We start from the raw sequence: 23,434 nt of genomic DNA, 5'->3' as shown, positions 1-23,434 counted from the left end.
GGCGTGGGACCCTCCCGGCCAGGTAGGGATATATTCTCCTGGTGTGCCTGTTTCCTTAAAGCGCAGTATTGGGGTGGGAGTTACCCGATTTTCCAGGTTTTGTGTGTCTCAGTTCCCCTGGCTAGGAAAACGGATTCCTTCCCCCTTGCGCTTCCAGGTGAGGCGATGCCTCGCCCTGCTTCAGCTCAGCTGGTCAGGCTGCAGTAGCTGACCAGCAACGATTGTCCGGCACTCCCTAGAGAGATGACCCCAGTACCTCAGTTGAAAATGCAGAAATCACCGGTCTTCTGTGTCGCTCGCGCTGGGAGTTGGAGACTGGAGCTGTTCCTATTCGGCCATCTTGCTCCGCCCCCCTAGTCTATTATTTTTATCTTGAATGTTTTCATGCCAATTTCAGAAAAATTGTGACCCATTTTTATAGTTCATTTTCCTAGAGCCACGGATAGTATTGAAATGTTTTTATTTTTCACATATTAGTTTCTGGGATAAATACCTATCAGTGATAAGTAAGTTCAGTTAAATTTTTCAATGTTTAAATGTTGGATAGAACATCTTTCATTTCACCAGAATCTGTGGGAATTGATCAGAAATTTGCATGGCAAAATAGTCTCCTTGAATTGCTCCCTTACCAAGCTCTTCTCTATCAGTAAATCATAGATGAAAAATTTATTCTCAACATGGGAGAAATTAGACTTTGCATTTTCACTAGAATTAGAAAGATGGAACAAAGAAAAACAGGAAATAAAAGCAGAGAAAAATAAGTTGTGAGATTCTATCAAAATGCTGATTATACTGGAAATCATTCAACTGAGTTTCCAAATTGAGAAAAACTTGTGCTTTTTTGTTTGTTTGTTTCCTGCTTGTAGAAAGAAAAAGACAAAGAAAACAACAATAAAAAATGTAGAGTAGCAGTTTAGATGCAAAAAGAAAGGAAAGAAAGAGGAGAGGAGAGAAAAAAAAGCCCCTTTCCACCCCTTCTAAGAAAACACTGGAGTCTACATATTCCACACACAACTTCCGCCATAGAGTGAAGGATACAATATACTGCAAAAGTCTTCATCAGAGAAAGCTACAACGAGGCAGGAGAGCAAGCAAGTTTTCAAATGTTTCTTATCAGCAGGGGTTAAAACAAATAAGAGTTGGCCCTTCATTTATTAGAAAACTAAATAAATTAAGTTCATGTCCCAAGGCATTCTGATTAATCAAGGATTTCTTTTTATTTTAAGGTGAAACAACAGGGGGAAAAACAGTCTGTATGGCAATTTTAACATTTGTCTCTGTTTATTTTTCTTTCAGTAGGCATTTCTATCTATCATTAGTTCAAAAAAACTTAACATTCATAGAATTAAAAATTGCATAAGGGAACAACAGAATAACAACTCCTTCCGAGGATAGAACTGGGGCTTAGTAATTTTTATGGGTGTGAATATTGAGGTATCAAAATGGCAGAAGACAGCAGGCAAAAGGCCTTTATCCAAGACGGCACATTTTAATGATAGCTCACCATAATACTTAGCACTAGTAAGTACCTACAAGTGCTTCTGAAGTGAAATGTATCATTACTTCCAGTCTCCAAAACATTCTGTAAGTTGAGCCTGGCTTTTGTCTTTTGAATCATTCTGCAAGGATGTTTTTGAACTCTCAGCTACTCTCTCAGCAAATCAATCCTTTAATATTTAATGAGCAATGAGTATATGAAAAATAGAATTGTCTCAACCCTAGGACAGGAAACTATATTTCTCTGCCTTCATTTCCTCCCGTTGTCCCTGCTTTTTCATCTTTCCCCCCCTAAATAGAATCACACGTATATATATGTATATAGAAAAACTACTCAAAACTACTTATTTTCACAGGGATCCTAGCGTATGGCCAAGACCATCCTTTGTGATACTTTTTGTGTAATCCTGATACAATGTATTTGGCACAGAGATCAACTGGTTACTAGTTTACATAAATTCTATTCTATACAAATATTAGCAAGTAGAGCAATCTGGAATATAACAGAACAATGACCAAATGACAGATCATCTGCTAAAGAGATAGCAGAATACACAGACAATAGTCCAATGGGGTGTTCAGGGGCATCACATGGTATAACAGATGTTAAAGGACTGTAAATGACAAAGTACCTTGGACATTAAGGTCATTATTATTGTTGTTATTGTGGCATAACAGCTGACACACTATGGGAAAAATAAATTCCTACAAGGCAAAAGCTCTGGTCAGGTTTAATAGAAGGAATCATTTCCTCTCCATGTCTAACAGTTGGCACTTGGCAATGAGAATGTAATGTTTAGAGAAACACATCCTGGGCCTATAAAATAGAAATTTGAATATACAAATATATATTATGAAGTATGATAGGATACAAATTGATGTAAAAATATGCTTTGCTTTCTGTGTTTCATGATTTTAAAAATCATACGGTTTTGTGTTGTTGGATGTTGAAGCAGAGTTAGTAAACCCTTTGGTTATGTTTTAGGAATGTTTTCACAGTATATGTTACTACAGTGTTGAAGTTGGTATCTTACATATTAAGTAGTCTTCCGAAATATTTAGGACTCAACCAAAAATAACTAAAAATTAATATAGATCATTCTAATCACATGTTCAGTTATATTGTTGGTAGTAAGAATGGATGGTAAGAGTGGAAATTCATCAAGATTTGCTACTTAGCCCATTTTGATTTATGTGTTTGTGATAGTCAAGTAATCCTGAAGTGTAGGACGTCCATGAAATCTTCATTGTTAATTAGGCAATGGCCTGAGGCTTTAGCTGTAGGAAATACTGTAGAAAGATGGTATATTAGGAAGTGATATTTTCCCGTCCTTAGGCTAACTAGTAAGATACTTGCGCCCTGATAGCAGTTTTTGGGTCAGTGTTTGAAAATCAATCATTCTTCAAGATGGTGGAGCTGCTGAGATTCAAGAAGCCATTGAGTCAATCACCTCGCCTCATGAGGCCAAACTCTTTTGGCTTTTGGAAGTTACTCACTGTTGAACAATTCTAGGCAGCTATCTCGAAGGATAATCTTCCCATTTCTTAGGTCACAGTTGTCATGTCACTGGCCTTCATCTCAATTCCAGTTAAATGATAAAGTGCGGTATGTGGTGTTGAACCTCCAGAAAGAACATCATGAGCACAACCATCCTCCATGAAATGCTGAGTTTAAATTACTAGCAGAGTCACCATCCACATCTGAGAGTGCACAGGAACTTGATAATCATTGTTGTTGTCTTTATCGTTACCATCATCTCCATTAGCATCATCAGCATCACAGTTGCAGTATGGGGATCACGTTAAGTGATGTGGCAAGATCAGAAAAACCATTATCAAGACAATGTCCAGTTTGGATGTGTAAATATTATCCTGTGCTTCTTGGCCCATTTAGCAAACACTTTCTTTTCAGTGATAAACCTATGACCCCCATATGGGGCATGTTCATGAAGAAAATATTCATCACACTCATCTCTTCCTTGTTCATAGTAATGGTAGGGGACTTTTCTATACCCTTCTGTCCTAGAAAAGAAAAAAAAAAGAAAAGGAGAGAAAGATTGAGATGAAGAATGAAGCATTCATTTACAAGAATCCATTATGTGCCCAGTAAATGCATTTACTCACAAACCCATACATGATTCTTGTCCATGAACTCAGTTAAAAGCTATTATATGTATGAAAGCTTTTAGGAAGATGTACCAGGTTCTTAGTGGTTTAATAGATCAAACAAAATTTATATATCATGCCAATTACATTCAAACATATGGCTATCCTTTGAAAAAAGAAATGGTGTGTAATGGAAGAAACTTTAGATAGCCTCTTGCAGAACTTGAAGAAACTGTGATTTTTCACAGTAAGATATTGGGTTCATCTGAGCTCCATTATGCTTATAGTTAGGGAAGAAATATTTGTCCATGATGATTGTGGCTGAGAGTTACCATTTTGACATTATGATTAAAACAGTCTGTGAATTATATTGTGCCAATTGTTGGTAGGGAAATAGATTTCATTATCCTGATGAAGCATGGAGGGTTTGTTTTATTATCTAATTAGAAACTATCCCACCAGCGAGGATATACTGTGGGTAAACACATTCATTTTAAATAAGGATCTGGCAGATTACTCACTTATTAGTGAAGTATAATTTCCAGGAATTCTTGTTAAGCTGTCAGTTTTTCTGAGGCTTCAGGACATTTTTTTGTTCATGATCAAATCTAACTAACCATTGAGTACATAGCTATCCATCAAGCCATCAGAGCAGCAGAAATGACAAACTTGCTTTTGCAAATTAAACAACCACTAAACTTCTATATTTTCAAGCCACAAGTTCCTGCTATGCCACTGATTAAGGGAAAAGTGTTCCTCCTGACACTTGACATTAGACTGGTAAATATTTTTCTTTTTATCACCCCTAGAAGTCACAACCTGATGCGCTGACAATAAAACGTCATGTCAGCAAAGAACACTGGGAAATAATTGTTGCTTTATCTGTTTCTTAGATTTATGGTACTAAAATGAATTGTGATATTTTGACAAGATCTCAGAATTGGAGCTGCATAAAAATAATTTCCTGTGATCTTACTTGCAGTAGGTGTCATTTATCATCCCGTAGACGTGAATGCCATAACAGGCGTCCATGGCCAGAATGAAGGTAAACCACCCTGTGCTGAGATAGGAGCCAGATTGGACTCTGAGGGAAATGAAAACAAACAATAACAAACAGGACAAAACACAGAACACACACACGGAACAATAAGGTGTGTGAGAAACAAGCAACATTTCATCAAAAACATAGCACTTGTTATCAGGAAAAAGCATTGAGAAACTTGTCAATATGTCAAAGATGCACACTTATTTTGAATTATCTCTGAATAATTTATAGGAATGCTCTTGCTCTTACTACCTTAAGCCTCAAAGCTATGTTGTGTGGAAGAGAAGCCATATGGCAAATATGTGAAGTCAAATAATCTTGCTCCCTTCAGGTGAAAAATAATTTATTTAATTTTCCATAAGACACAAATTAGTGCTGTCTATCAGAGGAAAGGTTCTCTTAAAGTTGCTTGGAGCCTGGATGGGTACTGAATGATAATAGTGCTATCTTGCTTACCTGGACATATTACTACTTTCTTAAAGGCTGCTTGGGTTTCTAAGTGTAACTTACATGCAGTGTATGTGATTAACTTGAAATGAAAGCATCTGAAAAGATTTCCTTAACTGCTTTCCAGGCGTTATAAGACAAGACTTTTCCTTTTTAAGACCTACATTACCAACTTCATTGTATTTCCATTGAACAAGCTACATGGTAATCATTGTTCTGGAGGCTGGGGATACAATAACGATCAAAACAACCAAAGCTTCTGTCTTTGTGAAGGCCAGTGGATTGGATTTGGAGGTAGCTATGTTATAAAAGTTGGCCAGGAAAGGCTTCTTTGATCATGGGAACAAAGATCTGAAAAAGACAGAGGGGAGGGTCAAGGAGGAAGAAGGCATGTGGACCACATGAGGAAAAGGCATTTCAGGAAGAGGGAAGGGCAAGGACAAAATCACAAATATGGAAGTATGGTTGGTATGTTCAAAGAAGATCTGGGAAATACAGGAACTGAGTGGGAGGGTGGGGATGTACTTAGATGCAGTGCTGATTGGGCATCTGCCAAGTTCCAAATGGTTCAAAGGAATGTTCAGTGAAAATCTGGATCTCCATATTTGTCTTTAGCCAATGTGACTCAACACATTCAAAACAGATGAATGCCCATCTCCTTAAAACTCTCTCCACAGGGGCATTTGGACTACCCCAATTTGTTTGACGGCTGTGTAGCAACACCTCTGAGAAAGATTAAATGGTCTACCTTCCATGTAGACTTCTTGGCCTACAGGAGCACAGCCAGTTCAAACTGACACTTAGATACTGATAACCGCTGTCTGGATTCAGCCCTCCAGCCAGTACTTGCTCAATATTGTTGATGCACACCCCAGCACCAAGCCATCAGTGTGCTATAATTAGGAGCCTTGAATCCTTTGCTGCTGCTGCTGCTGCTTCTTTTTAACAGGAACTACTTAGTGTCAAATTACTTACAACAGTGCCAGCATTTCAGGAAAAACAGAAACTCACAGTGGGGGTAGATGATTGGATTTTTTAGCCTTTACTTGCATTGACGTTGGGTGATTCACAAGGAGACACAAACTCAGCCCATATACCTCCTCTCTGCATACTTGTCACTGAGTCTCAAATGTCACTGCTTAAGTAGCCATTCCTTCGTGTCTTCTGGCGTATGGAAAATATCCCAGAAACCAGATCACAGCGAGTTACGTGCACTTTCCTCTGTGATAGTAGCAGCAACATGGGGCAGCAATAGATGCAAAATGAGTGGGAAGACATATCTCAGGGAAGTGAGATAGATATACTAACGAACAACTTTGCCTTTTAGACAACTTAACCTGAAGTCAATCCTGCATTCTGGGGTCTGAGGAGGAGCAGCAATAATGGGAATTGTTTAAAGCACCATCTGCTTAAAAAGCCCTTATTTGAAAATGAGAAGAGATCAGAGGAGGCATGAGTCTTGACAAAATGCTCCCAAATTGAATCTAAACATTTTGTCTATGTACTGAATTTGTCTGGTTATTATTCCTATGGAATTGTGTATTCTTTTTTTTTCTCTTCTTTCTCATACTATTTTTTCTACCTTTCACTCCCTATCTTGTCTATTCTTCATTATTACGCTGACCAAGCACTCGTAGAGATCACTAAAAGTTACGGCATTTGTTTGTTTCTACATGATGAGGAAAAAAACAGGTCTCATGTATTTACTCATTTATTCACTTTTTCAACCAACATTTGTTGGGATCCTATTATATGCCACTGACTGTGCTAGGAGCCTGGTGATGAACATTTTCTTAAGAGTACATGGTCTAGTGAGGGAGGCACACATGTTAAACCAATTGATCACAATACAGTGCAACAAAGCACAGCCATGTGTTTCAGAGTCAACACAGAGTGCAGTCAGAATTGGAGTGAGGATATCTGGTTTGATATTACAGCTCTGCCACTACTCGAACATGAGGCTTTGGACACTTATTTAGCCTCTTTGGTCTTATTTTCCTTGTGTCTAATATGAGATAGTTGAACTAAGTCATAACCAAGGTTTCTTCTAATTTAAAAATCAAATGATTCTGTGATCATCACCCTCAACAGTCTGTAATTAAGTTTTAACCATTGTGCAGTACCATGCTCCATGCATATCAGATATTGTAATGAGCAAACACGTGAATTGGTCAGATCACATTTCGTGCTCCCTTGTGTGACAGACATGATACTAAATGTATGCGGTATATATAAAAAGATAAGCTGAGTATAAAGTTTTTACCTTGCAATGGTAGCGACAATGGTCACAAAACTTTTGTGGGGAGAACTCCTTTACACTGCCACTCATGGAAGGTGTTGCAATGGCTGACCAAGGCCAAGGCCATAACTGAACCATAGTGCTAAGGGTAAAGGTGAATTTCAGCGGGAAAAAAAAAATCATAATTAGGAAAAATCATCCTCCCTCTGATGTGGTCCCTTCACAGATGTGTTAATTATCAAAGACAAAGATAATATATCTCCAGGAAAAAGAGGAAGATCCTCTTTGTGACATATGGACACTTATTCCACAAAACAAGCTCTCCTGACTCATTCCAGTCCAGCCCACACAGTCATTTCTGAAGGTTCAACAGTAAGCTTTCAGAACAGAGCCCTCAAAGAACAAAGAAGATGCAATGGTCATAGTGGCTTCTCTATATATCTATGTTCTCTTTACCACAGGAAAAGAGGATCAAGAATTTCAGGTTTTGGCATCTGGTCAAAGATCTTTCCTTCTTACCACCTAATAAGGAAACTTTACCACATTTCTGATCCTTGATTCCTTTAGGACCTAACCTGGTTTGTTTTATTTCTGTGTAGACAGGCCATGCTAATTAGCTCAATAGCTCTTAAACAAGATGTGTTGCATTTGATTCAGATGGGGGAGGCTCATACTGCCCAAGTGCCCTGTCCTACAAATAGCACTTAATTAGACAGTTGCAGTTCCGTTCCCTGATGCCTCTGATATATTTGGGATATTAAATGGCGTGGGGTTTCCTACCCACAGTACAAGCTAGGGCTAGCAAAGTGTTTTTTTTCTCTAACTATTTGAAGTCAATGTCCATACAGTGATGCTTGCAGTGGAATAATGACAACTTCTGGATGAATCCAGGAATTCTTTCAAATAAATTCCTAGTAATCTGGGTCCCTAGAGGAACTCACTGGCCTGATGACAATGGCTCTGGAACGTCTTGTAGCTGCACCATTTCCAAACTCTACTGGGTTGCTGTGTGAACACACTAGAAATGAGAAGTTATAAATTACACCCAACTAGACCTTTAAGTTTCAATGAAAACTACAAGAAAAAGACTTCGCCTGATGTATGTGAAATTGTTTATGATTTTCAGCTTGGAAAGACTTAGTGATAACTATCAAATACCTTAAAGTGATAACTATCAAATGCCTTAAAAATTCTTAAAGGGTATCCTCTGGGGCCAAGTTCTGTCTCGTAATTTGTCACTCAAGCATGCAGCACTAACTATGTATGAGCTGGCCATCAACCATAGCATTTTTTTTTAACTTCCACATTTGGGGATCAATAAAAACAATTATTCTCATCCACAAATAAACAATCAAGATTCCCACAGGGATGATAAGAGAATTTAAGCCCTTAATTCAATGCAATAGGAAAGCTTAAATTAATGCAGCAGAATAATGAGCCATGCAGGGGAAAATAAAGGCAGGAGTGTGAAGAGGAAACCATCAATCCTTTGATTTTACTGGTCAGGCTCTGCATCCCGCTGCTCCTTGGTAATCAAGATACTTATAACTTGGAAACTACTTAAATTTACTGGCACATCTCTTGGGAAAATGATGCTGTCAAGACCTTGATGTAGCACATGCTTGAAGACATATCGTTTAAGATATGATCTTTCATCTAGTTTATTTCAATAAAATATAAGCTACTTTACCCTTGATGTTTACTCCTATTCCTTCATGTCAAAAGGCCATCACATGGATACAGGGATTCCTTGTCTGTCCAGCTATCATGATGTTTACCAGTCTCAGTGTTTTTGGCTGTCAGTAACCTTCATTTGCCTGCACCTCTGTTTCTGAGTACACTCTGTCCTCTTCTCATTTCTGGAAAGATATTGTGAAGCACTTTCCTCCTGTTATCCGGCAAGCTGGAGCCTTCTAACTGAGTGACATTTCCCTTTCAGATAATTTCAGGGGAGGAACTGTGGAAATGGAAATGGCTGCTTTTCAAAAGAGAACTGGATTATGTTGGATTTATTATCTATTCACAGGGTGCTCTGCTAATTATTGAATACCAACAGCTCAATGAGTTGGCTTCTCAACACAAGAAACTCATACTTTGATGACAAAAATTGTAGCATTTTCTCTAGATTAGAGTTTCTCAATCTCAGCACTATTAACATTTTGGACAAGATAATTCTTTGTTGTGGGGTGGCTGTCCTGTGCAGTTCTCTTATACATTTTATCAGATTCCCCTCTGTTCCAAACTCATCTGGGTCCTAAGGGGGCAGTAGATTTGACTCCCCACAGCCTATTCTCGCCTTAGGGTGATTGCTCTGAGGGTGTCCTTGACCCTAAACAGCCAGATTCCTATAATCTCCAGATCCTACTCTGCTCATTCACTGTCCCCTGATTTTCTTCATCCAACCAAGCATTGTACTTCCTTCTCCCTTCTTTACAAGTCCATCTAAACCCATCTTCTTACTTTTTAACCTCAGAAATCAGCAAAGTCAGTTGGCCTAGACCCAAAGGGCAAGTCTTAGCTTGCAATGGGTAATGTATGATTAGGAATGGAGAAAAAGTGTCAGGTGGGACAAGGACAAGGAGTCCAGAAGCCTCTGTATCTGTGGTTAACTCCTTTCATGAAATGGTTCCTTTGGGGGCCTTTGGCTCAAACTTTGCAGCTTCAATTGTACTGTTTCTTTCATGAACTGATGAAAGTCAAGCCTCGGGCACTCAAAGCTAACATTTCAAAAGCATAATAATCATTTATCAAAGCCTGAAGGGTATCAAGACCCCCCCTCCCAATAATGTAGGTTTATTGGAGAGCACAGTATTGGCAGCAGTTTCTGAAACCTGCTATACTCAGGGGTAAAAAGAGAATTTAAAAGAAGAATTAATCAATATTTCATGTCTTGTTTTAACACTATTGGACCTCAGTTCTCTCATCAATATACTACACTGGCAGGATAAATAAAAACAGCAAAGTAAGTTTTCAGATACCTTCCTAGGGAGAAGAAATACCTGACAGAATACAGATTATTCAATTAAAAACATTCTTTCCCTCATTTTTTTCAAAAGCACACGGATAATGAAAGAATACATTTAAACAAAGAGTCCTGGCAAGAAAAACAGCTGATGATTATCAGTAGCACCTTGGGATTCAATCTAATATTGTGAACCAGTCTAACGGAAGCAGAGCTCAAAGTGTGGAAACAATTTCAGCTGTCCCCAAGTCATATATTTTTGTATATCATTCAATAGTTGGGAGCTATGGAAATGCTCTGGAGTTTGCCCATTGTATTAACACTGTATATTTGTACTATCTATCAATCAATAGGACATGCCCAGCACATTTTCAGGCAGCAACAACTTTCTGCAAATCAGGCAGTGGAATTCTCAGTCTTGTCTTGAATCATTTGCAAATGGACATAAACTTTTCAAATGAATAAAAACATCATTCTGTGGCTGGTAATTCTTAAGAGAATGAACCAAGTGAAAGGAATCCAGGCCTGAAAAGTAACAAAAAAACAGAAAATGGAGAAAGCAGTAAATCTTGGAGGAAGACTGCACTTCCAGCCCAATCAGCTAATGTAAAATACCTGTGCTAATCAGTAGGCACTTGGACTGTGAATATAACAAATAGTTTTTTCTGCTGGAGAATCAACAGGACCCTCTGACTGGTGATGAATGCAATGAAATTGTACAAAGGGAGAATAATAAGAAACAACTGTAAAAAATGTACATTTAAAAGTAAAATGGTACAGTTCCCAATGGTCTGATTTATGGCTGCTGTAGAAATAGAAAATACCACTCACAAAAATTACTTTATTCATTCATCTCAGAAATTAAAAGATTATTTTCTTCTTGTCCTTAGGCTTTAATGCCTTTTTAATTGGAAATGCTGATTTTCTAGATTTCATTCACTTTCTTAACTGAACCATGGAACCCTAATAATGGCAGGAAAGGATGATGGCAATCTTTTGGGTTCACCTCATTTACCAGTGGTCAGTTCCTTAACCACTCAATATGGGTCGGTGCTATGGGATGAGTTTTGTTCCCCGCGAATTCACGTGTTGAGGCCCTAATCCCCAGTCTGGTGGTATTTTATATTTCGTCATGGGGACTTTGGGAGATAATTAGCTTTACATGAGATTAGCAGGGTGAGTTGTCATATGATGATATTACGAGGATGAGATTAGTTTCCTTATAAGAAAAGCAAGAGACATCAGAGCACTCCCTCTTCCCACCATGTGAAAACACAGCCAGAGGGCAGCCATCTACAAGCCAGGAAGAGAGCCTTCACCAGAAACCTGTAATGCTGTTACTCTGATCTTAGACTTCAAGCTCCCAAAACTGTGAGAAAATAAACTTCTGCTGTTTAAGCTATGTGATATTTTGACATATGACGGCCAGGGCAGACCAAGACAATGTGTGTCCCTCGAGACCCTCCCCAACACACCTAAACTCCCCACTGCTTTTTCCAGGACTTCCTTTCTTAAACTCTTTGGTCTAGTCACGTGGGCTCATTTATTGCTCCTTAAACAGAACTTGCGCATCTCAGCCTCTGTCTTCTTACTCCTTACTTCTGTGTGCTTTTCTTCTTCCTGAAATGCTCTCACCAATGTCCTCTCCAGTTTTCAAACTTATCTATCAAGCTACAATTCTGTTTACTCTCATCTACTCAAGAAAGATGTGTTGAGTACTTTCTAGGTGTGAGGCATGTTGCTGGGCACTGGAAAACCAAATTGCCCAGATCTCAAATCAGGGTTAAGTCAGAAAGACAGACTCAGTGACTATTTTCAAAACCAAGGCTATTCAGGAGGTAATTCCCCTGCAAGTGATATGGGACTACTGGGGAAAGAGCAACAGATATAGCTGAGGGAATTGAAGAGGATAATTCCTTCTCCAATGGGAGGTCAGGGCTGAGCTGTGGATTAAGGCTGAGTAGGAACATTAGGCAGAGGAGGGAGAAAGAGGAGGGCTTTTCAGGCATAAGGAACGGCCTGTGATGTTGTACTGAGGTGTAAAAATAATAGGACCACAGAGTCATTCTCATCTATCCCCTAACCTGGTACAGACCTCAAAGCATCATCAGTGTTTATTTCTGCAGTAGATTGTTGGTTACAGACAGGATGCATAAACAGCACCAATTTATTTTTCTTTTTTACATTATGTTTTGAAATATTAGAGATCTCTTGATGTCCCATATAGTTATTTTCTCAGATGAAAGAAATTTATGGATCTGGAGAAAAATATCCAGAAGAAAATTGACAGAATTATGTTTTACTTCTTCATTAAATTCCTCATTAATTCAGAGTTGAGAATGAAATATAAACAACCTATGACTAAGAATAAAACAATTAAAAATGTATGATGATAAAGAATGCACCTAGTAGTGCTCATCTGTGTTATAAACTAAGTTACAAATCATGAGCAAAATCATCTAATTTCCACTTACCACCAAGCAGGCTTCTTCCATATACACCTGGGGGCTCTCGATGTGTTCCATTTATAATGGAAACAGTTTTCACATAAGCATTAAATGCATTGAGTTTTTAAAAAATTAGTGGAAATGCAAACACATACCACTGCTGCTTTAAGAATATGAACCCTTTGAAAGACCTTTCAGGTCTGGAAACACTGAAATAAATGACCTTTAAATCAGTATATCCTCTACCTATTGAAACTTCTGGGAGAAGGAATGGTATAATATACCCTCTTATCCAGTCTGTACCCAAAATAACTTTGCTGCCTTCCCTAGATCTCTGTTTTTTTCTAAACAGTCCATAATTTTGAAGACTTGAGCTACTACAGATGGTCTATGCAATTTATAGTTTCAGATTATTCAAGCTGCTTGTCTCAGTGACCACAGATTTTCTTGCAACCCTCCTGTGCTAGATTATATTTCTCATTCTATCCTTGAACATAGCTTGCCTGTGGGTGCAGTTAACTTTTCTGCCTCATTGAATTTGGGCTTGGCCAAATGACTTGCTGTGATTGGCAGAATATGAGAAGAGTCAACACTGTGATAGTGTCCAGTAGAGGTTTTAAGAAGCATCACATGGTTCCCATTTCTTTTATTCCCCTTTATCGTGAGAACAACACATCCAAGGTAGGGGTTGTTTCTTCTGCCTGGATCTGGGATGAGGAAACTTACGGGACCAACATGAGCCCAAAACTGGAGCCAACTCTAGCTAAGCTTAGCAGAGCTATAGCTGATCGCAGATTTATAAGTAGGAAATAAAAATATTTTTGTTAATCATTGAGTTTCAGGGTTGTTTGTTATGCAGCAAAAAGCTAATATTTTTCAATTGATAACTGCTATTGCTTTTCTATGTACTAGACATTGTGTCAATAACTGTGCATTTGTTCTCTCATTTAATCCTCACAACAACCACATCCTATGAGGAGTACTAATATCCATATTACACAAATGAAGGCTCAGGAAGGTATAAAGTACTTGCCTAAGGACAGTCTGACACTAGAGAACTCAGGTTCTTAACTAAGTTCTTTCTTGGCCACTGCTCCCAGTATGGCACAAAGCATCACGTCTGATACAGCAGCCATCAAAGGATATCCATTCTTCTACTTGCTCTACTATTAATCCTCTGGAGAATTATCAACATATCACTTCTTCCCAGGCTACAGTTTCTCTAATGGTAGAATAAGAGTATTGGTCTAGGTAGGCTTAGGGTCTTTCATCATTAGCAGCAATTCTGTAATTGCAATTACATAGTAACATAGTTCATTTTAGAGAAATTGTAAATATGCAGTTGTATTTTTAATATAAAGACACTATTACCATTTTATAGATCTGTGCTTGTAATTTCATGATTCAAAACACATTTTAGAACTTCAGCCATAGTCATGTACAAACAATAGCTTTATGCTGCTGATGAGGATATATACATTAATTTTCAAAGAAATAAAAAGATAAGTCATGAAATAAAGATCAAATTCTGGAATCTCCTTCATTCTCTAGGCCTGGCTTTCTTTCAGTGCTTAGCTTCTACAACTTTTAAATAAATTCCCGTCTTTGACTAGTGTCAGCTGGAGGAGGCATCTGTTCCTTGCAACCAAAGATCGAAGTTGGATTGGCTGACCTCTAAGATCTTCTTTAACACAATTGAGTCTATTAAATACTCTGGGTATAATTAGGGACTTTACTTCCAACTAATCCTTGACTCTTATTAACAATCCATCTTTGATCTCATCCTAGTTTTATACTTAAGCTTTAAAAAGTTGCTTCTAACTTACCCTTCAACTTATCTTAAAATCATGCCCTTTCTGAATTGATGTGCGCTTCAGTATTCTGAATGCTAATCACCTTTCTCTACCTGAGGCATAGGTGCCTGTTTCCCTGTTAACCTGAAAAAGATAATTAAAGGTTTTGGCTTTCTCTTTTAGTTCACCTATCAGCCATTCCTTCTGTATATACTTTCCTATGACTTAAAAAAAAAAAAAAAAAGATTGTGATCAGGTTGGAATATATTGAAACAGATAAAAGAACTTTTCCTGCCACTTTAGTATTTAGAGTAGAAATGAAGTGACTCACTTTTCTTTAGGGTTTTGACTTAACTGGAGATTGAATTAAACTGAGCTTTTCCTTTAGAAATGATTATAGGAGAGAATCAGACCCAAACTTATTATGACAAAAATCATTTCTGAGTCCCTGTTTGCTTTCAAAATGAAAATTTACATTTAAAATAACTTAAGCAAGTGAAAATTTTAACAAGTATTTAAGAGTGATTTGAGGTGATTTCATCCCAGGGAAGGAGGCTAGGTCTCCAAGTCTCATTGCTTAGGGCTCCGGTACCACTGGGATCATTGTTAAATGAGCCTCAGCCAGAGCCTAAGCAATGAGCCACACATAAAAGTGAAATTTTTAAAATATAAAGAAGCTCTGACCTTCTTCTCCTTAAGAAAGGCTAGTTTTACAGCCACTTCCTGTCTATTTGAAGCTATTGACACTTTTTTGACTTTGGCTTAATAATTAAGCCAAATAAATTACTTGGAGGGGACTATTTATTTTCAATAGGAAAAATCTAAGCAATACCCCCAGCAACCCCATCTATTAAATTTTTTTTAAAAAATCAGGCTCACTAGAAGGAGGCTAATTCAATTAGGAAAGGTCAGAAGCAACAACTGACATATGGATCTGCAGGCATTTAGAGTTTTAGAGTCTCTAATCTAAAGAGGAAGGTTTAAAGGCTGTCATTTTTCCAATAGGCTGACATTAATTGACTACCTTATGAATAATACCTTTGCCAAATAAGTGGGTATCATCAGCATATCAAGGCAGGTGCTCCTCTCATTCTCCCACTCCAGCACAAGCAAATTCCTAAATGGGGAGCAATCTGCTCCGTCAGAATACCTGAAGTCAAGTGACTTGGTTATGCAACCTCCTTCAAACAGTCAAAGCTAACGGAGTCTCACCTACTAAACAAGCTGAATGCCCATTATGGTAGAATGCTATTCCAATTACATTTTGCTAAGGAATTTCAGTTCTAAAAAAACTTGTTTTTCTCTCTATTATTGAAATGGGTTGGGTTTGAAAGGAGAAAATTCTTCCTTTGAGGTCCATCCAGATTTTCCAGCTGAGCTAAACTCCTTGCTTAGTGAAGGGAAGAATTTATTTTGTGGAGGTGGTTGGGGTTTTTTTCCATAGTGTTGCTACACAGTTTGGCTGGCAATCTATGAGAAAAAAGATCTGTTTGTTTGTTGCTTGCAGTAAATCAGTACCTGGAAGAAGTTCTTCTGTGCACGCCCTTCCCATACCAGAACCTCTAGAAACCTGTAGAACCAGGGCCTCACCTCCTTTTTTCACAATAATTTATTTTGCCCTCACCAGGAAAACAGAATCAGGAACATCAGGAAATGTCAAGAAAAGAGATACATTCCAACACTTTTAAGGGCCATCTCTCTGAGAGAGAAGAAAACAGTAGTAATTTCTTTCCTTCAAGCAGGACAGACAACTTTCACATGTCTCTGGAATTCTTCCAGTGCAGTATTTTTGTTGACTGGGAGTAGCCAAAATGTCATAAAGAGAAAACTAGAAAACAGAGCCAAAGCAATATATCCTAGAAAATTCCAGGGAAAAATAAACAGTAGAAAATGTCCCTCATTTGAGAGCAGCTACTTGAAATGTGAGAATGTTGTATCTGCACAGATTTTCCTACATTGTAACAGTCACAGAATGTCAAAAAAGGAAATCTCCATGCCCAGCTATAAAAATGAGAAGAACTTGGCAAAACAGCCAAGGGGATCATCCACTCAGCAAATCTTCTTTCACCACTTGGTGATAACATTTTAGGCCTATGTTTCCGAACCCTGAAATTCTGACTGCAAGGGTTGCAAGGAAGTGACTGAAAGTAAGAGCTCCTGAGCTCTGAAAGCTGTTACAGAGCCAGCGTAGATGAACAGAATTACCTGCCAGCTCTTGCTTTTGGAGCTCTCTCGGTGGTTCTCTTGATTCCCTTCCCTTCCCCTTAGCTCTGCTGAGTCTTAAGGGACCATAATCAGGCCAAGATGATAAAAAGAACTACATATTCAGAGGGGAAACATAAGGCATTGCATTTTGTGAAAGCCTCACCCCAAAATAAGAAAGTGGATTGAAGGTAGCTTCTTTCATTCCTCATGAACTGGACAAAAGGAAACTGACGAGTGATGCTGACCACTTAGGTTATCAGCTCCCTCCTTATCATTGAAGCACCAATCCTTGCGCTTCTGGAGCGGAATATTCTAGGCCCCTGCATCATCTTCTTACTCCTGAAAAATGGTTTACTGTCAAAAGACAAAAATCGGCATCTTCTCTTGTTATTCTAGCCACCAACGCCACAATACCCCAGACCACACCTTGCACCCCCTGGAATCCTAGCCCCTAAGCCCCAGACACAGCCTTGATCTCCCTAGATGCATTGCTTCCCATTCCTTTCTACTCTTTCTCAAGCTCCATTTTCCACCAATGCTACTGGTAATGGATTCTGATTTTATTGTCCTGTAGGCATAGTTTGGGTATTGGTATTTATTAAATTTTTTTTTTGAGATGGGGTCTCACTCTGTTGCCCAGGTTGGAGTGTAGTGGCGTGATCTGTGCTCACTGCAAGCTCCACCTCCCAGGTTCATGCCATTCTCCTGCCTCAGCCTCCCGAGTAGCTGGGACCACAGGCGTCCACCACCACGCCTGGCTAAATTTTGCATTTTTAGTAGACACAGGGTTTCACCATGTTAGCTAGGATGGTCTCGATCTCCTGACCTCGTGATCCGCTCACCTTGGCCTCCCAAAGTGCTGGGATTACAGGCATGAGCCACCATGCCCGGCTGGTATTTACTAAATTTTTTAAGCCTTCCTAGGTGGTTATAATGTGATATGTAGCAACCAGGGTTAAAAATCACTGTGTAAATGGTAGTTAGGTTTGAGAATTCCATTAGAAGTTGGGTTCCACTTCATTATGAATTAACTTAGCTTCTGAGAATTGTCCTGAGAATCTAACCACTGTTTCAAAATTTGTCTCTTTAGGAAAATGTATACCAATTTATACATAGCTGACTTGCAAACTAATTGGAAACTTGCCAGTAAAGGGCTATTTGTTGGCAAAGGTGCCCTATCTAAGTCAACTATGTCTGGTACATAGTAGACACTTGATTTGTCCAAATTAGTTGAATAATTTTGGAATGCAGCCTGTTCCTAAGTAAGACTCTGCCAACATATTTTTTTCCATTTTGCTGATGTTTTCTCAATGATGATGTAGCACAGAGACTCAATGATGTGTCTAAGGATATACCAAGGAGAGGTCAGGAATCCAACCCAGATCACCACTCGAGGTTCCACAAACCTTACTGTATTAGTCCATTCTCACATTGCTACAAAGAACTACCTGAGACTGGCCAATCCACAAAGAAAAGAGGTTTAGTTGGCTCATGGTTCCATGGGCTACCTAGGAAGTATGGCTGGGGAGGCCTCAGGAAACCCACAATCAAGGCGGAAGTAAAAGAGGAAGGAGGCACGTCTTACATGGCCAGAGCAGGAGGAAGAGAGAAAAGGAAGAGGTGCTACACACTTTTAAACAACCAGGTCTTGTGAGAACTCACTCACTGCCCCAAGAACAGCAAGGGGGATGTCTTTTCCCATGATCCAGTCACCTCTCACCAGGCCCCTCCTCCAACACTGGGGATTACAATTCAACATAAGATTTGGGCAGGGATATAAATCCAAACCGTATCCCTCACAGACAGCCATGTCATTGGGATCTTAAATTCTTTTTTCTAGTCAGTTGACCCATAGCTCAGTTAGAATTCTGACTTCATCTGGTAGGATTGAAATGTGCTCTATACTTTTTATAAATAACAAATTGTAGCAAAGGCCTGGCCATACACAGTATGCCATAGAAAGGAGAATAAATGAAGAGGAAGCTCCAAAAAATGGGAATACGTGTTTCTGTAATTTATTGGACCCCCCAGGAGATAGATCAACATCAAGAGGCTTATTCACTGTTAAATCCCTGAAATCACGAGGGGAAATATCAATTTAACTAAATTAATCTCAGTGTCTTAAATCTTCACTGCAAAGCAAACTCTCAGAAAATTAAGAGTGTCATTTGTACCATCCTGCAGTTGTAAAGCACACACCTAAGGGACTCTGGCGGCAGCTACTGTCTCAAGTTGTCCTATAGACACAGGCAAGGCCATCCTCCTGCTTTTGGTTGCCCCCATGCACCCACTTACTGCTATGGCTTCCAGTTTCACAATCAACAAAGCCCCACGGTGACATCTGCATGCCAGCTTCCCATAGGAAAGCTTCTGTAGTTCTCTGTCAGCACAAAGTTCTTTCAATGATGTTCAGCCTCAGAAGTGTCATTTTATTTACCACAAGGCCACTTTTCAGTTTTTAAATGGCTTTGGACTTGCCACTTCTTTAAGTAGCCCTGACCAGAGAAAAGCAGCTGCCATTCACCTCAGGCTGGGTTGGTAGCAATTCTCCAAAACTAGCATGCTGTTAATAGAACTGATGCATTCAGGATGGTGCCCAGATTTACGTGAAAGGCTTTTTAAAAGTGCGGCTACCGATTTGTACATCGTCAGAGAAGAAAACCTAAGTGCTCACGACCATGGTTTTAAGTACTGTTTCCTCCTGCTTGTGGTTCAGGAATGAATGGCCATATTAATACAGCCAAAGAGTATGTCAGAGAGTGAACGGCTCCAGTTCCTGAACGTTTGATTAATTAATGGATTAATTTGATGGGGGCACCTCATTCTCCAGGATATGAATGTAACTCTTGACTTTTAGCTCTTCCTGATCCTGCATGCCCCGTTAGTCACTGAGTTGTGTTCATTCTTTCCGCATGTTGTCTTTTGCATCTGTTTCTCTGCTTCCCACACGACTTTAAAACCCGGGCCACAAGGTGGCTTGGGTACAGGGCTCAGATTAGTACCTCCACCCACTGTGGAACATCTACGGACTCTACAGTCACTGTTAATAGAGGGGAGTGAAGTGGTGACCTGGCTCACGACAATGGAGAATCTGGTCCCAGGGAACCAGCCTCACCTCCCAAGATGTCCCTTCACAATGTTGGCATACTCTATACAATCACAAAAAAGGGATGCAGGGAAAGGGGTAAAATAAAAAAAAAGAAAAACATGCAAACATGGCTATGGAGAAAAATATGTTTTCCCATGTCCCTACCCAATAATTTTATCAAGTCACAGGTGTCTATTGTGGAAATGGCCTCTATGTCTTTCCCGGTGAGGTGCTGGAACTGAGAAAGTACAGCTGGGTTAGACACAAAATCAATATCATCTGATTCAGCCTCAGCAATTCATCGTGACACTTTCCCACATCATCTCTTTCAAGAAGGCAATGAAACAGGAAAATCAGATTTTTCTCTAATCCAGGGTAAGGAATGATTTTTAGCTTTGTGAGAATCAAGGAACTTCAAAGAACTCAGTATTGGTTATAATATTACAGGCATTCAAATCCTGATTTCATATTGCAACAGACCACCAAAATTTTCCTTTGATTAATATTATTTTTGCTGTACACTACTAGATAAAAAAATAGCATGTAATAAGTGTGTTAAACATATGCCTGCATTGTGCAGGGATCCTTGGCTGGATGAATGGACTATAAGTTTCTCCCAACAATTCACTTAGATGAATGTGCTTCTCTGAAGGGAGGAGAGGGTATAGAGAGGGGTAGAGGGAACCACTTTGCTGTTGATCATCACTCTTTTCCTCTACTATGCATGTTTCTTGTTTTTGGCATTCATCACATTACAGAGAATAACTCAGAGACATGTAATCTTAGCAGTTTCTTTTTTTGTCTCAAAAGAAACACAACTTATATTTGGTTAAAGAATTGTACTATGTGCAATTTGTATTTTAGACAGAGGTACAAGCTACCTAGCATATGAAGAAATAGATAACACTGGCAACTTATCAACTTATTTAGGAAAAAAAATTTTGAATATTAATATAATAATTTTTAAAATTTAATATATTGAAGTATCTGAGACCATTATCATATCTTAAGAGTACCAGGATAAGGAAAGGTGAAAAAGTTTCCATGCTCAGAAACACTGACTAAAGATGGATTAAAAAACAGACACATTTAGTGCCTAAGGATATATATGTGTGTATATATATCTCTCTCACCTGGAAAAAAAGATTAATTCTCGAATTTTAATGTATGCCCCACCTTTTAGAAACACATCTACTGCAATAAAAGCAAGGAAAGACAACACGCATCTTTACTGAACAAACACCAGATACTTATTCACACACACCAAACACATAGCTAGGCACCTGCTATGAGACTGGAATGCATGGCTAAGGTATTCTGCTTTTTAATGTGGAGCAATCTCCATACCAGGAAAGAAGGTATATATCCATTTTTATGTGTTTTTATGCCTAAGACCTTAGTTGTGTGAAGTATTTTGTCTATGATAATACGGCATTTCTCTGAATAAAGAGTTCTGTGACTTGGGGAGGAACTGGCCTCAGAAGTGAACTTAACACTCTCTCTCCCCATTTACAGACCGTAAATGTCCAATATTCTCTCAACACGGCCTCAACGAAAGTGTTTTTAAAACAGGATCAATACTCTTCGACCTCTTCTTGGGATTCTAGACCTCACAATTCACCTGTCTCTGTTGCCTCCCTCCCTCCAGGCCTTCATACTTGTCACCCTACTTTGTTCTCAGCCTCAGGGACAATGTGCTCATGGAGAAGTCTGGTTCTCCTGCCTGGGATTCTATCATTTCCTGCTTCTCTGACCTGACTTTGGTGCTTCCCTGTTCTACGGTGATCTGGAGTGACAAGAGCAAGGAGTGATTGCTTCTAAGCAGAGTAGACTGTCTGAACCGTCAACTCTCTGGGGCAAAGAGCAATCGTGCTTACCCACAAAGAGGAAAAACGAAGACACTTGAAGCCTCATCAGTAAAGAAAATAAAGCTAACAGGGGATTTAATTACAAGCTCACTGACAACCAGTTAGCACTGTGTTTGGGTTCATTTCTCTTTTGGCTATTTTGTAGAAAATATTTCAAATTAAGAAAATAAAATCCTATGATAATTCCCCATGCAGCATAAATTGTTCCAGAGCCCAGAAAAATGTGGATCATTTCCCAATTCATATCACCAATCCAGAATCACACTGATACTAAAATCAGAGAAACAGCCAAAAGGGGGCAGAGACAAAAAAAATGACAGTACCATCCCATTTATAATTACAGACTCAAAAATCCTCAATTAAAATCTAACCAACTGATCTTAGCACCAGATTAAAAAACCACACTCTATGGCCAAGGCGTTTCTATTCCAGGAGTGCAAGGGTGATTTAATATAAGGAAAGCTATTAATATAACACATCTCAAGTGTGTTAGATTGAACCCAAGTCAAGGGGATGCTAATTAATGCTATATGAGGGAGGGGGGACAGGTAATGTTTGGAAATGAAGGGTTTAACAAAGTTAATGGAATTCTTGACTACTGGACTTCTCAGTATCTTTAATATTCTAATGAGGAAATTAATTTCTAAGAAGAAAATATACTATGTAGCATTTCCCCCAAATTATTTGATCATGGACCAGCTTGTGGAAAAGGTGTTCTCTTAAAAAACATTCTAATAGACCTTATATTAAATTAATGTATGGTATTAGCCGTTTAAACAAGAAGCAACTTATCATTTCTTTGACAGATACCAAAAAGGATTTGATTAAATGTAATATCCGGCCGGGCGCGGTGGCTCACGCCTGTAATCCCAGCACTTTGGGAGGCCGAGGCGGGCGGATCACGAGGTCAGGAGATCGAGACCATCCCGGCTAACACAGTGAAACCCCGTCTCTACTGAAAAAAAAAAATACAAAAAATTAGCCGGGCGTGGTGGCGGGTGCCCGTAGTCCCAGCTACTGGGGTGGCTGAGGCAGGAGAATGGCGTGAACCCGGGAGGCGGAGCTTGTAGTGAGCCGAGATGGCGCCATTGCACTCCAGTCTGGGCGACATAGCGAGACTCCATCTCAAAAAATAAATAAATAAATAAGTAAATAAATAAATAAATAAATAAATAAATGTAATATCCAGTCCAAATAAGAATGTTTTAATCTATGACTAAAGGGATATTTCTTTAACACCTAATAAAGAACACCTCTGTTAAACTAAAGGCTGGCATCACAAGTAGTTGTAAAAATACTGCGATATACGTTATTAGAATCAGGAACTAGAAAAATGACTTTACTGTTATCTTTTTTCATTAAGGTCCTGGAAATTTTAGTGAGTGGAATTAAGACATGAAATGTTGATGATGAGAAGAAACAGAAATATTATACCTAGATGAAATAATTGTTTATAAATAGTGGGAAAAAACTAAAAACTGTTCAAATAAGGGAGTTTGAGAAAATGGCTGTATACAGAAACATATACACTTAAAAACAAATAGTTTTCTCAAGTGCCAGGATAACAGGCGTGAGCCACTGTGCTCCAAAAACTAATAGTTTTCTCTTATAACCAGAAACAACAGTTAGAAAGTACAATGGACCCAAATAATCCTACATTCATAATAACGACAAAAATAGTTTTAAAAACCAAAGAATCACCTTAATAAAAATTTGTGGGACTTTCAAGACTAGTGT

At 38.8% G+C, this 23,434-nt stretch overlaps 1 protein-coding gene across 1 annotated transcript in view; it reads right to left on the bottom strand.

Moving 5' to 3' along the window:
* Positions 1 to 1,192: 1,192 nt before the first annotated feature.
* ST6GALNAC3 (ST6 N-acetylgalactosaminide alpha-2,6-sialyltransferase 3) overlaps positions 1,193 to 23,434 on the bottom strand; it is a 563,588-nt gene continuing 541,346 nt past the window's right edge. The window contains exons 4-5 of the mRNA XM_033225332.1: positions 4,580 to 4,687; positions 1,193 to 3,519 (exon numbers count right to left, since the gene is read on the bottom strand). Of these exons, the coding sequence (XP_033081223.1) occupies positions 3,333 to 3,519; positions 4,580 to 4,687 (295 nt within the window). The 3' untranslated portion in view covers positions 1,193 to 3,332. The remainder of the gene's footprint in view (positions 3,520 to 4,579; positions 4,688 to 23,434) is intronic.

This window comes from Trachypithecus francoisi, unplaced genomic scaffold (genome assembly GCF_009764315.1).
Source record: "Trachypithecus francoisi isolate TF-2019V2 unplaced genomic scaffold, Tfra_2.0 Lachesis_group12, whole genome shotgun sequence".
Lineage (NCBI taxonomy): Eukaryota > Metazoa > Chordata > Mammalia > Primates > Cercopithecidae > Trachypithecus > Trachypithecus francoisi.
This window is presented reverse-complemented; position numbering and strand designations above follow the sequence as displayed.